Source organism: Bombina bombina, chromosome 9, assembly GCF_027579735.1.
Source record: "Bombina bombina isolate aBomBom1 chromosome 9, aBomBom1.pri, whole genome shotgun sequence".
NCBI classification, from domain to species: domain Eukaryota; kingdom Metazoa; phylum Chordata; class Amphibia; order Anura; family Bombinatoridae; genus Bombina; species Bombina bombina.
Window position 1 is genome coordinate 40,204,116 of NC_069507.1, and position 13,468 is coordinate 40,217,583.

Here is a 13,468-nt window from a genome sequence, read left to right on the forward strand (position 1 = left end):
GCATTTGTTAATTATGATTGCATTTACTGGGCTTTAATTTTGACTTAGTGTGCCTTTAATATTTATCAGCTTAGTAGAAAATATGACTGGATTTAGTATAGGTATTGGCATTGTGGAAGTTTTTAATAAGTTAATATTTATATAACAGGGCTTGATACATTTAAACTTATGAGGTAACTACAGATCTTTTTATGAACCAGGCTTTTTTGTTTTATGCAGATGTACATAGGAGATAAAAACAGGCGGTTGACTCCCTGCCTTCTGTGATTTGTGAAACCTGTTGTAATAGTATTTATATTGGGTAAAAATAAGAACCGTAATCTCCTGTGTTGAAGGAACATAGATTTGCTGTAAACTGGAATTTATAGAAGTGAAACACTGAATAAAAAATGTCTTTTAAACTGTATTCTGCACAAAGTAATTTAACTGTAAACTCAGACATTTTTAAAAAATGCAGCAACTTTCTCCAGTAGCGATTTCCTACTTTTTTTTTTTACTTATCACTTTCCAGTGACAACTCAAGAATTACAATATTGTAACGCACATAAATATGTATAAAAAAAAATAAACCTTTCCATTTATACTGAAAAATAGAGCTAATCCTCAGGTATATATATATATAAGGTGCAGAATTGGAATTTTTGTGACCCTCAGCTGAGGGCTGTGCCATCTCATAGTTTCCGCACTCCTGGCACAAATAAGTGCCCTAGAGAGAGTAGTAACCTTTTTTTCTGCAGGTATTTATTCTGAAACATTTCTTTCTTTCCCCAACAGTGCCTGAGAGCAGTCTTAAAGCTAATGGCAGAGTGTTGGGCTCCAAACCCTGCTTCTCGTTTAACAGCATTGAGAATCAAGAAAACACTTGCTAAGATGGTTGAATCACAAGATGTCAAGATTTGACAAAAGTAAATGTTACAGAGCAAAAGACTCAAGAGCAGATGGCGAAGTGCGCAGAGGGGGCAGCAGACACAGTGAAGTCTTCCATTGCGCCTCTTCAGTACGTTTTTGCAGGCTGCTACATACTGAAGTTTTCCAGTACTCTGTAGACTACAATGCTGGGTACATCTCTTCCTCATTGGGATCCTCCGTACTCAAGGACAAGGATATTTTTGTTTTTATTTGAAATTGAGCATCCCACACTACAAAGCTGCAGTTAAATAAGTACTGAATTGCTTATTGACAGTATTTTGCTTTCTGTGAAAGCAGTATCCACATTTATGGCCATTTTAATTCCCTTGATGCCCTGTTTAAACTGTAAAAGAAATTAGTAAGAAAAACAAAATACAACTCTGGACTTAACTTTGGATTTATTCAAGAATCTGGACGTGTCACATTCGGAATCACTTTTCCTACACTTGCACGCACAACGTTATATTATTATTTTATGTGCCAGAAGATATTTGCCAATATCTACTCACTTCTATTTTTATTTAAGTCTGAAATGAACTATATAAAGTTGTTATTTTTATGCGGAATGCTACAGGTCCTTTACCAGAAGGATACAACTTGCTAACTGGAGGTGAGGGGGAATGTATGTGCAATTGTTATTTTCAGGTTGCAGATATTTTCCTCCCTTCGCTGTGGGTTGCATTGGTTGCAGGCACATTTTAATCTATTGCTGTACTGTTCAGGATTCAAATAATGTCTTAACATCATTTTGTAGAATGTACCCCTTTCTTTGGGCATTGGTGGCTGTCACGACATACGAAAACAGTAATTATTTTGTGAAAAAAAGAAATACAAAGGTGTTATATTTAATAGCTAATTTTAGCTAACCATTAAACATATAACATTTTTTTCTTTAAGAGACTATGATTTTATTTATAATCCTCCTGGATGACAAATGGATGCATTTTGTCTGCGTTCTTTGTCGCTTGTTTATTGTAAGAATACCAATTGATTGTAGGGGTGCAGTAGAAATCACAGCTCCGTTTTCAATAATGAATTTGGCTACGAAGAATGTTATTAACATTGTGTATACATTTAGCAAAAATAATTATGTAATAACTGTAGCTTCTTACACAAATTTAAGGTAATATCTGCATACTGAATTTTAACTCCAATTAAACCTCACATCTTTTGTTTTTATATAATTGGCTCATATCGCACATTAATAAGTCATATTATTTTCCTTTACTATGCATTTTATTCCTTACAGAAGTTAATTATATTTTATGCAAATAACTTCCCCCTCAAAAAATTGAAAAATTACTTTTTTTTTTTTTTTTTTTGTATTTCGACTTATGTTTTTCTACATTTATCAATTTGTATTTCCTTTTGCAGAAAAAAATAATACATTTTTAGCTTTTTAATAATCTGTTTTAAGGAGTTTTATATCCTTTTTTTTTGTCATACTAATATCTTATTAATCTTGTTTTGTAAATGATAATAGCAGTATGCTTCATTTTAAATATTCCTAGTGTATAAGGGAAGGATACAGACATATTTAATGTGCAGTTACCAATGAAATGTTTTTAATCCCTGCCATGATGCTATCAGGTATTCTGTCAGGGTTTGGGAGTTTATTTGTAGTATTTGAAATATTTCCCCAATATTTTAATATTTTTTTTTGTGCGCGCGCAGCTTACAAATGAATGTAAGGATGTTGTTACCTCATTTTCTTTTAATCATTATCAATGTGCATTGTGCCTGTGTTTTAAAAAGCTGCCATAAATTGGTACTATTCTATTAATTATTAGTTTGTTTAAAGGGCCATAATACCCAAATGTTTAAACGATTAAAAGTGATGCAGTATAGCTGTAAAAACCTGACTAGAAAATATCATCTGAACATCTCTATGTCAAAAAGAAAGATATTTTACCTCAAAAGTTTCTCAGTAGCCACATCCCATTGTAAAGGACTTCTAAGCAGCAAATTAGTATGTCTGTCCCGGGACAGCGGAAGGAGAGAGCTTACGTGCACTCATCTTATTTCCCTATTCAGCTTAAGGAAGTTTACAATGAAATCTCATGAGATCACAGTAAAAGAGTTCACTGTTGATGCTGATTGGCTGCTGCCCATTTCTTAATTTTTTTTTTTTTTTATTTTTTTTTAACCTGCAGCTGAGCAACAGCCGAGTATAACTTTTTACACAGAACTTACTCTGCTGAGATGAGGAGATTGTGAGGTAAAATATCTTCCTTTTTTACATAGAGATGCTCAGGTGATATTTTCCTGTCGGCTTTTTACAGTTATACTGCATCAGTTTCAAGTGATTTAGCATATGAGTATTATGTCCATTTAAGGAAAGTCATAATTTGCCTTTACAGAGAACTGGCTTCCTGTATGTAGTATGGATCACTTTTAATCTGTTTTAATCTAGCTTATTGCCAAATAATAGGTGGCTGCAATAGCATTTGTGGTTTAACCCCCCCCCCCTCCATTATCAGTTGACAGTGAAAGTTGTCTGCCAAATGTATTTTTTCTTTTGGGTTTACAGAATATTTCGGATGGGCCAGAGACATTTGTTTTGTGTGACATCACAAAGAGGATGTTTTAAATGTATAGCAGTTTTTGGATATAAAATAAGCCTTTTGTTTTCCTGCACACCACACACAGTTCTTGCAAGCATCTTTACCATAACTTTGTTTAAATGGAATAATCTATTTTTAACTTGACTGCTGCTGTTTTATTTGCATGTTAGAGTTGGAAGTATACAAAAGTTCTATCTTGTCTTTGGAAGAGCGCCAATAAAATAAATGTTAATGATCGATTCTACCATGACAAAGTGGTTATATTAAAGCTGTTAAATGTATTTTGACACAAAGGAGTGGTAGTTAGCATTTATAAACTCGGACATCTATTTTTTTCTCTCCAGAAAAACAGTCTGTAAAATAAATAAGAAAATGTAATGTCCCATTTAACCTTTTAATGCTGTTATGCCGTTCTATTCCGTCCTAACCGCGCTGGGCTTTAGCACCATTAGGATGGAATAGAATGTCCTAGCCATTTTGGCTGTACTGAAGCTAACAGCGCTTCCTGGGTGCGACGGTCTGGAGGGCGTGCCTAGTGTCATAGCGATGCCCCCCCTGACCCGATCCCATAACTGAAATCTCATGATCTCGTGCACGATCCCAGGATTTAAACTTGTCTACACCGGAACGTTGTTCCGATGTGGACAAGTTTTCCCTGTCATGAAAAGGTTAATAGGGTCACTAAACAATTCTATAATTAACCTAGAATACTTGTTGGGTTTTTTTGCCAAACATTCTACCCAGCAAGTCATATCAGAAATTATTTGTTTTTGTGCTAATGATGCTTCATCACACTGATTAGTACTCGCAAGTAATTTGTGATCACGTACTCTATACAGCTTGCCTTGTTTCTTAAAGGGACATCATACATATTCTTTATATAGGCCTTGCAAATGGTTTACAGATATAGTATTGGGTTTAAAAGCATGCACGCTTTTCTTTTTGCTAGCAACATTTATACTGTTTAGCAGTCCATAGATATAGCCCTAGAAAACCCTTTTTATTATGGCAGTCTGTGACCAATTAAAGGGACATGAAACCCAAAAGTTTTCTTTCATGATTCAGATAGAGAATTACTAATTTACTTCTATTATTATTATTTCAGGATTATTTTGGGTGAGAGCAGGTAAAATAAACATGTTTACTATTCAGATGATTATTTCACTCTGGCCTGTTAGAGAGGCTTGGCGACGGGCTTGAAATCCAGTAATTTAACCTTTTGCAGCAATTGGGGAAAAAGTCCAGACCTACAGCAAAAAAAATGAATAAAGCTGAAACTAGAATAACATTTCAGCCAGGTCTTAATGTTTGTAAAACAGATTAACATCTGTTTTACTGCAGTTATTTTTCAATAGCCAAACTCTACTCACCATTTGCCTTATTTGGAGGAGCCAGTCTGGGCTTTAGTCTGCAGACGGCAAGGCTAGCCAAAGTCATAAAGTTAGTATGAAGTGAATTGTTTTGCTGTTGCTATCAAAGCTAATTAGAGACATTTATGTAGCAGGGTTAGCCTTAAGTCAGCAGGTGCGTTCTAAATTTTTAGAATTAGAAATTGTTCAAATTTCAGAGCTAAATGACATGAAAAGGGGCAAAGCAAACAATGAAAATATATTGCATAGTTGTCATTAACTCCTTCCTGCCAGGACTCATTTTACTATAAACTTCCTAATGGTGGAAAGGGGTTAAACATAACTAAATATTTTATATAATAATCTTAAAGGGACAGTAACGTCCAAATTAAACTTTCATGATTCAGATTAAGCAATCATTTTTAAACAACTTTCTAATTTACTTATCATTTTTTCTGGTATCTTTATTTGAAAAGCAAGAATGTAAAGCTTAAGAGCCTGCCCATTTTTGGTTTAGCACCTGGGTTGCTCTTGCTTATTGGGTGACTAAATGTAGCTACCAATAACGAGCGCTAGTCAGGGTGCTGAACCCAAAATGGGACGGCTCCTTATCTTACATTCCTACTTTTTCAAATAAAGATGGCAAGAGAACAAAGAAAAATTAATAGAAGTAAATTAGAAAGTTGCTTAAAATTGCTGCTCTATTTGAATCATGAAATAACAAAATTGGGTTTACTATCTTTTTAAGGTGCTTACTGTCCGTTTAACTAGTGGCTCCTGTTAATTGTGCATAGAATATCACATTTGTATAATGAGGACACTATAGTATTTAGAACAGAATTCTTGCCTTTCATATATCCTTAACTCTTCATGAAACGGTGGCATTTGTCTTCAAATTTAAAGGGCCAGTATACTGCAAAAATCCTAATTTTACCTGCTGGAATGTATTACGTTGTTTACAAATAACCTCTTTACTTTGCCATTTGAAATAGCCGCATTTGCCTGTTAAAATTACCACCTATAGTGAAATTTTCAATACTGCAGCATTGGTTATAGAAAAGCTTTATAAACTAGAGTCATCAGAGATCAGCCTTCCAGAGTGGGGGAGGGGGGGTTTGGGAGAGACAAGCCCATTTGAAAGGGTTTTCCTGCAGCTGTTTTAAATAAAGGGAAATCTTCACAGCTGCTTGCCAGATGAAATTTTCTCGTTAATGCTGCAAAGTGCCTTGCTGCACTGTCGTTTTTATGTCTATAGCTATTAATAAAATGTTGTCCTTACCTAAACTCTTGCTTATTAAAGTGGTATGTATATGATATAGATTTAGCTTAAGCTTGCATAAATGACGGTTTTAATTTATGATTCATAAATTATACATGCATATTATTTTCCTACATTTTACAGAATTTTGCAATTTTCTGTTCAAACTGCATCACACGCTGCATTCAGACTGTCAGTATGAGATCACTACAAAGTAATATCATTGTCTCTGTCGACTAAAAATACTTTGTGACCAGCCTAGAAGACTATTCAGTTTGCTTAGATCTTTATAGTGTCGGATGTATGGATTTATCTAATGTACTGTAAAATTAGATCTTGGCTTAAAAAAAATGTAAACTCCACAGAGGGCTTGAGTGGAATACAAGCTAAACTAGAAACTATAAAAAAATTATGCGTATTAAGCTATAAATTATGCAATATACACTCATTTTCACTCTAACTAAAGTGTTTAATATATTTAATGTTGTTGCTCTTTTAGTGTATGACCTAAGTTGATTATAATGTACCTTTTAAGGTTTTCAGTTATTAATTACCAGAACATTATGTATTTTTACTAATTTTAATAAGCATTTTTTTTCTTTCAGGCAGCAGTATTTGTGTACTGGTGCCAAAATGCTCTATTTACTAGGCATGAGCATTCGTCCGTTTCGTTAGCTGCCAAATGCAGAAGGCGGCGGGCGTTCGCGGCTTTTAGTTCTTTCTGGAGCCGGATTCCTTCTTGTGAACATGCAACACACTAAGGTCTAGATTTGCACAGATCTCTGTGTGTGGCACTTTCACAAGAATAAATGCAGCTGAGAAAATAGCCGCTTGTGGCTGCCGTCTTCCTGATTCGGTACAAAACAATGTGCACAAATGCACATATCTACTAGTGACCCTGCACTTCTATGTGAGCACTGCTGGTCATGAGCAGAGACCGCCACTGATTTTATTCAGCAGTGTTAGTCGCATAACATCTGTTTAACAAGAGCTGCTAATTGGATCTCTTTGCTGGGGTTAAAACGCACAGCAGTGCAGGGGTCGCAAGTCTTAAAAACTACATGCTCTAACAAATGACAGCATGTCATTTTTTGACTATTATATCCCTTTTAAGTACACAACTATGTTCATGTATAGCTAGAAGACCATAAAAGATAAATTGCTTCACAAGTGGGACAGAGTTTAATTTTGCCGTTTTAAAGAGAGCTAAAACTGAATACACTAGGTTTATAAGAAATGAATCTGAAACATTAACTGCTTAAGAAAATCTGAAATTCTGCTAAATTGTGTATTTGTGTATAACAGCTGTGAATTAATTTCCAGTAATTGTTCATATAGACCGCATGGTACCAGAGACCGTACGTCGGCTATTGCTAACAAGCCAGGTTTGAAAAGACTCTAATTGTTTTCTAAAGAAAAGAAAATAGTACTCTGTAAAGGTGAATAAAGTAAGAAATAATTCCCTTCTGTCACCTCACTGTAAATGAATGGGATATTAAACAGCTCTTGCATTTTTGTAAAAGTATTTTGTCTCTTTATAAACAAACTAAAAATCAAATTCTGTAACTTAGGTTTTCTTGCAAATGTTGCAATTTGCTAAAAAGCAGTGGACTTGCAGCAGTTTAAAGAGAACCTGACTCACAGAATGTTCTTTTGGTCTCTGTGTGGAGCACATTTTCTGATGATGTGGTGTTTAATGACTTTATAACATACAGAGCGTTACATTTGGGGGAGGGGGGCATATCATATACAATTAACTCTAAAGCTGCCGGTTCTAGTATGTGCACCCTGCTTAGTACAAATGCTGCTCCCTATCTTTATATTGGATAATTACTTTTTTTTCCCCCTGACATTCAATTAATATATCTATTTTATTCAGAGCACTCAATTTCTAAATGTCCATTCTAGGAGCAAAGCTATGATGGGATAATGCACGGTACATGCACTACATAGCCTTTCTTTAATGCAAGATTAGCACAAATAAAAAAGGTTTAATTTGTGGAGCTTAAAGCACGTGCAAGTAATGCTCGGTTATGGCCATCAAGGGTTAAAATACTCCACTACACTTGTAATCAGATATTCCTAAAACCCAAAGCGATAATAGTTCTTGATTGCTACCTGTAGTAACTACTAATCTAATACGACACATACATTTCATTACCACCTCTCGCCAAGTTCAACTCCTTTTAATTTCATAGTAATCATCTCTGATTAATATTTTAAAGTGATTTAACAGGTAAAATATTGTTGTCTGGAGTCCTCTCCAGCATGGAAAGGGTTAAAGGGAATCTCTACTTACCTATGACATGTCCCACTGTCTTGTTACCAATGTATTCAGTTACCATTGTAGTTTAATGTAGTATAATTGTAAATATACAATGAAAAGAATGATGAAATAAGCAGTATGGTTATTCTATTGTTATATATATATATATATATATATGCCAGATATGTAGAGAAACCTTTAAAAATGTAACACTAAATGTATTTTGTACAGCATCTGGTTTCAAAGGTGCCTTATATTAAGTTTACCATAAATTGCTTTGTTCTGTATACATACTGTCCAATGTATTATTTCTAAGTAAATAAGCTTATTTTAGTAATTTGTTGTCTTGGATTTTCTTTTTTGTAAAGTTCTTTTCTGTATAAGATTTTTTTATTTTCAGTAATCAATGCAAAAATGTTACACTGATTTGTTAGCACAAGTAACCTCTGCATTTCTGATCCTATCCTCCTGCATGTTGCGCCCTCTGCAAAGGGGAGGGAGCTGTGAGCATTGTAGTATCTGAGTAGGAATCTGCTGCCCATTGGTTTGTATGAGTCACCTGCTCACAAGCATTGCCACCTGCATGTCGCGTCCTCTCCAATGGGGGGGGGGGGTGGGCTGTGAGCATTGTAGCTTCTGAGTAGGAATCTGCTGCCCATTGGTTTGTATGAGTCACCTGCTCACAAGCATTGCCACCTGCATGTCGTGTCCTCTCCAATGGGGGGGGGGGGGGGCTGTGAGCATTGTAGCTTCTGAGTAGGAATCTGCTGCCCATTGGTTTGTATGAGTCACCTGCTCACAAGCATTACCACCTGCATGTAGTGCCCTCTCCAAAGGGGGGGGGGGGAGCTGTGAGCATTGTAGGAATCTGCTGCCCATTGGTTTGTATGAGTCACCTGCTCACAAGCATTACCACCTGCATGTCGTGTCCTCTCCAAAGGGGGGGGGGGAGCTGTGAGCATTGTAGTATCTGAGTAGGAATCTGCTGCCCATTGGTTTGTATGAGTCACCTGCTCACAAGCATTATCACCTGCATGTCGTGTCCTCTCCAAAGGGGGAAGCTGTGAGCATTGTAGCTTCTGAGTAGGAATCTGCTGCCCATTGGTTTGTATGAGTCACCTGTACGCAAACATTACCACCTGCATGTTGTGCCCTCTCCAAAGGGGGGAGCTGTGAGCATTGTAGCTTCTGAGTAGGAATCTGCTGCCCATTGGTTGGTATGAGTCACCTGCTCTTGACTGGTTTACAAGCATTACCACCTGTGTATTTAACCCTTTGAAGGGGGGGGGGTAAATACATAGCTATGGTCAGTGAAGCAAAAATTGCATTTTATGATTTAGAGCAAGTCATTTTTGCATTAGAATGTCGCTTTAAAGGAACATTAAAGTCTAAATTAAACTTTAATTGATCAGATCAGGCATGTTACTAAATTTACTTTTTTCTCTTGATATCTTTTGCTGAAAAGCATACCAAGGTAGGGTCAGGAGTAGCAATGCACTACTGGTATCCATTTAATGGGTATACTCATGACTCTCCATTTGATCACTAGCTGGGGTCAGTTCCCAGTAGTGCATTGCTGCCCTAGAGCTGACGCTGTGTTCTTCCCCTTTGCACATATATGCAAGCAACATAGCTAAAATGTACTTTATTAGTGATGCAATCTATGACCTAATGATATTTAGCACCAGCCCTGGAACACAGACTCCTCATTCAGGAGTGTGATGCTGCACAAAAACACGTTCACAAGTACAGTACATCAATAACTGAAAAAGTAGTAATTGCAACCGTGATTTCTTAACTTATAAATACTGCAATAAAATTGTCACTGTCATGGTGGTATTCCTGTCTTAAAGGGATAGTCTAGTCTAATCTTTAATGATTCAGATAGAGCATGCAATTTTACGGAACTTTCTAATTTACTCCTATTATCAAATGTTCTTCGTTCTTGTGGTATCTTTAGTTAAAAAAGTAAGCTTAAGAGCCGGCTCATTTTTGGCTCAGAACCTGGGTAGCGCTTGCTGATTGGATAGCTACATTTAGACACCAATCAAGCGCTACCCAGGTGCTGAACCAAAAATTGGCCGCTTGTAAGCTTACATTCCAGCTTTTTAAAATAAATTAGAACGTTGCTTAACCCCTTAAGGACCACAGCACTTTCATGTAATTGGCAAGAGTCCATGAGCTAGTGACAATTGGGATATAAAATCCTACCAGTAGGGGCAAAGTTTCCCAAACCTCAAAATGCCTATAAATACACCCCTCACCACACCCACAATTCAGTTTTTCAAACTTTGCCTCCTATGGAGGTGGTGAAGTAAGTTTGTGCTAAGATTTCTACGTTGATATGCGCTTCTCAGCATTTTGAAGCCCAATTCTTCTCAGAGTACAGTGAATGTCGGAAGGATGTGAAGGGAGTATCACCTATTGAATGCAATGGTTTTCCTCACGGGAGATCTATTTCATAGGTTCTCTGTTATCGGTCATAGAGATTCATCTCCTACCTCCCTTTTCAGATCGACGATATACTCCCAAATTCTATTGCCTCTCTTGAAAACTGTTTCAGTACTGGTTTGGCTATCCGCTATATGTGAATTGGTGTCTTTTGGTAAGTATGTTTTCATTGCTTAAGACATTCTCTGCTATGGTTTGGCACTTTATGTATTTTTATAAAGTTATAAATATATGTATTGTACTTATATTTGCCATGATTCAGCTTTTCAGTATATTTCCTTTTGCAGACTGTTAATTTCATATCTGGGAAATGCATTTTTTAGGAAAGTTTATTTCTTACCTGGGGTATAGTTTTTTTTTTCAATCGACTGTCATTTTCAAATTCGCAGGCAGAATTAGGCTCGCGAGGGAGCAAAATGCCAAAGTGTATTGCGTCATTTTTGGCACGAGATTTTTTGTCGCAAAGTTACGTTCGATGAAGCAAATTCAGCACTTCCGGCGTCTTAGTTGACGCTTAGTCCTTTCACAAGGTTGCCTCTTCAATGACACGAGTGTGTCATTTCTGGATGTTAGCGGCAAAAAAATTTTTCTGTTTGTGTTGTGCGTCATACTTGGCGCCAAATATTTTCATTATTTAAAACCCCATTCTTATATGCCTCTTGCCTTTTTTCTCTATCAGAGGGCTATGCTGTTTGCATGTTTTTCCCATTCCTGGAACTGCCATATAAGGAAATTGATCATTTTGCTTTATATGTTGTTTTTTTTCTCTTACATTTGCAAAATGTCTCAATCTGATCCTGTCTCAGAAATCACTGTTGGAACCCTGCTGCCTGATAACAGTTCTACCAAAGCTAAGTGTATTTGTTGTAAACTTGTGGAGATTATATCTCCAGCTGTGGTTTGTAATAGTTGTCATGATAAGCTTTTACATGCAGATAATGTGTCCATCAGTAATAGTACATTGCCTGTTGCTGTTCCTTCAACATCTAATGTACAAGAGATACCTGTCAATTTAAAAGAATGTATTGCTGATTCTATTCAGAAGGCTTTATCTGCCGTCCTGCCTTCTAATAAACGTAAAAGGTCTTTTAAAACTTCTCATAAAGTTGATGAAATTTCAAATGACAGACAACATACTGAATTATCCTCTGATGAGAATCTATCTGAATCAGAAGATCCTTCTTCAGATATTGATACTGACAAATCTACTTATTTAAAATGGAATATATTCGTTCTTTGTTAAAAGAAGTGTTGATTACATTGGATATTGAGGAATCTAGTCCTCTTGATATTAAAACTAGTTAACATTTAAATTCTGTTTATAAACGTCCTGTGGTTGCTCCAGAGGTTTTTCCAGTTCCTGATGCTATTTCTGATATGATTTCTAAGGAATGGAATAGGCCTGGTGGTACTTTTATTAATTCTTCAAGGTTTTAAAAATTGTATCCTTTGCCAGCAGTTACATTGGAGTTTTGGGAATAGATCCCCAAAGTTGATGGGGCTATCTCTACTCTTGCTAAACGTACTACTATTCCTATGGAAGATAGTACTTCTTTTAAAGATCCTTTAGATAGGAAACTTGAATCTTATCTAAGCTTGCTTCAACATGCTAATCATTTTATTTGTGATGCCATTTTTGATGATATCAAAATTAATGTTAAATCTATGTGTTTAGGTATTTTAGCTAGAAGAGCTTTGTGGCTTAAATCTTGGAATGCTGACATGACTTCTAAGTCCAGATTGTTATCTCTTTCTTTCCAATGTAATAAGTTATTTGGTTCTCAGTTGGATTCGATTATTTCAACTGTCACTGGAGGGAAGGGAGTTTTTTGCCTCAGGATATAAGACCTAAGGGTAAATCTAAAGCTTCTAACAGTTTTCGTTCCTTTCAACAAAATAAGGAACAGAAACCGCATCCTTCCCCCAAGGAATCTGTTTCCAATTGGAAACCTACTTCAAACTGGAATAAATCCAAGCCATTTAAGAAACCAAAGCCAGCCCTCAAGTCCGCATGAAGATGCGGCCCTCATTCCAGCTCAGCTGGTAGGGGGCAGATTAAGATTTTTCAAGAATGTTTGGACAAATTCTATCCAAAATCAGTGGATTCTGAGTATTGTCTCTCAGGGGCATCGAATAGGATTGAGTAAGACCTCCTGTGAGAAGATATTTTCTCTCATGCATCCCAGCAAATCCAGTAAAGGCTCAGGCTTTCCTGAAGTGTGTTTCAGACCTGGAGTTTTCAGGGGTAATCATGCCAGTACTGTTTCAGGAACAGGGTCTAGGGTTTTATTCAAATCTATTCATTGTCCCAAAGAAAGAAAATTCATTCAGACCAGTTCTGGATCTGAAAATTTTGAATCGTTATGTAAGAGTGCCAAGTTTCAAAATGGTGACTATAAGGACTATTCTGCCTTTTGTTCAGCAAGGACATTATATGTCCACAATAGACTTACAGGATGCATATCGTCATATTCTGATTCATCCAGATCATTATAAGTTTCTGAGATTCTCTTTTCTAGACAAGAATTACCAATTTGTTGCTCTTCATTTTGGCCTAGTGACAGCTCCAAGAATCTTTTAGGTTCTCGGTGCCCTACTCTCTGTAATCGGAGAGCGGGGTATTGCAGTGTTTCCTTATTTGGACGATATCTTGGTACTAGCTCAGTCTTTA

General features: G+C 36.3%; 1 protein-coding gene across 2 annotated transcripts in view; it reads left to right on the forward strand.

Annotated features, from left to right (window-relative positions):
* The window catches only part of BMPR1A (bone morphogenetic protein receptor type 1A), a 232,383-nt gene extending 223,700 nt beyond the window's left edge, over positions 1-8,683 (forward strand). For both annotated transcript variants that reach the window (XM_053692047.1, XM_053692048.1), the window contains one exon: positions 775-8,683. In XM_053692047.1, the coding sequence (XP_053548022.1) occupies positions 775-900 (126 nt within the window). In that variant the 3' untranslated portion in view covers positions 901-8,683. The remainder of the gene's footprint in view (positions 1-774) is intronic.
* The last annotated feature ends 4,785 nt before the right edge of the window (positions 8,684-13,468 follow it).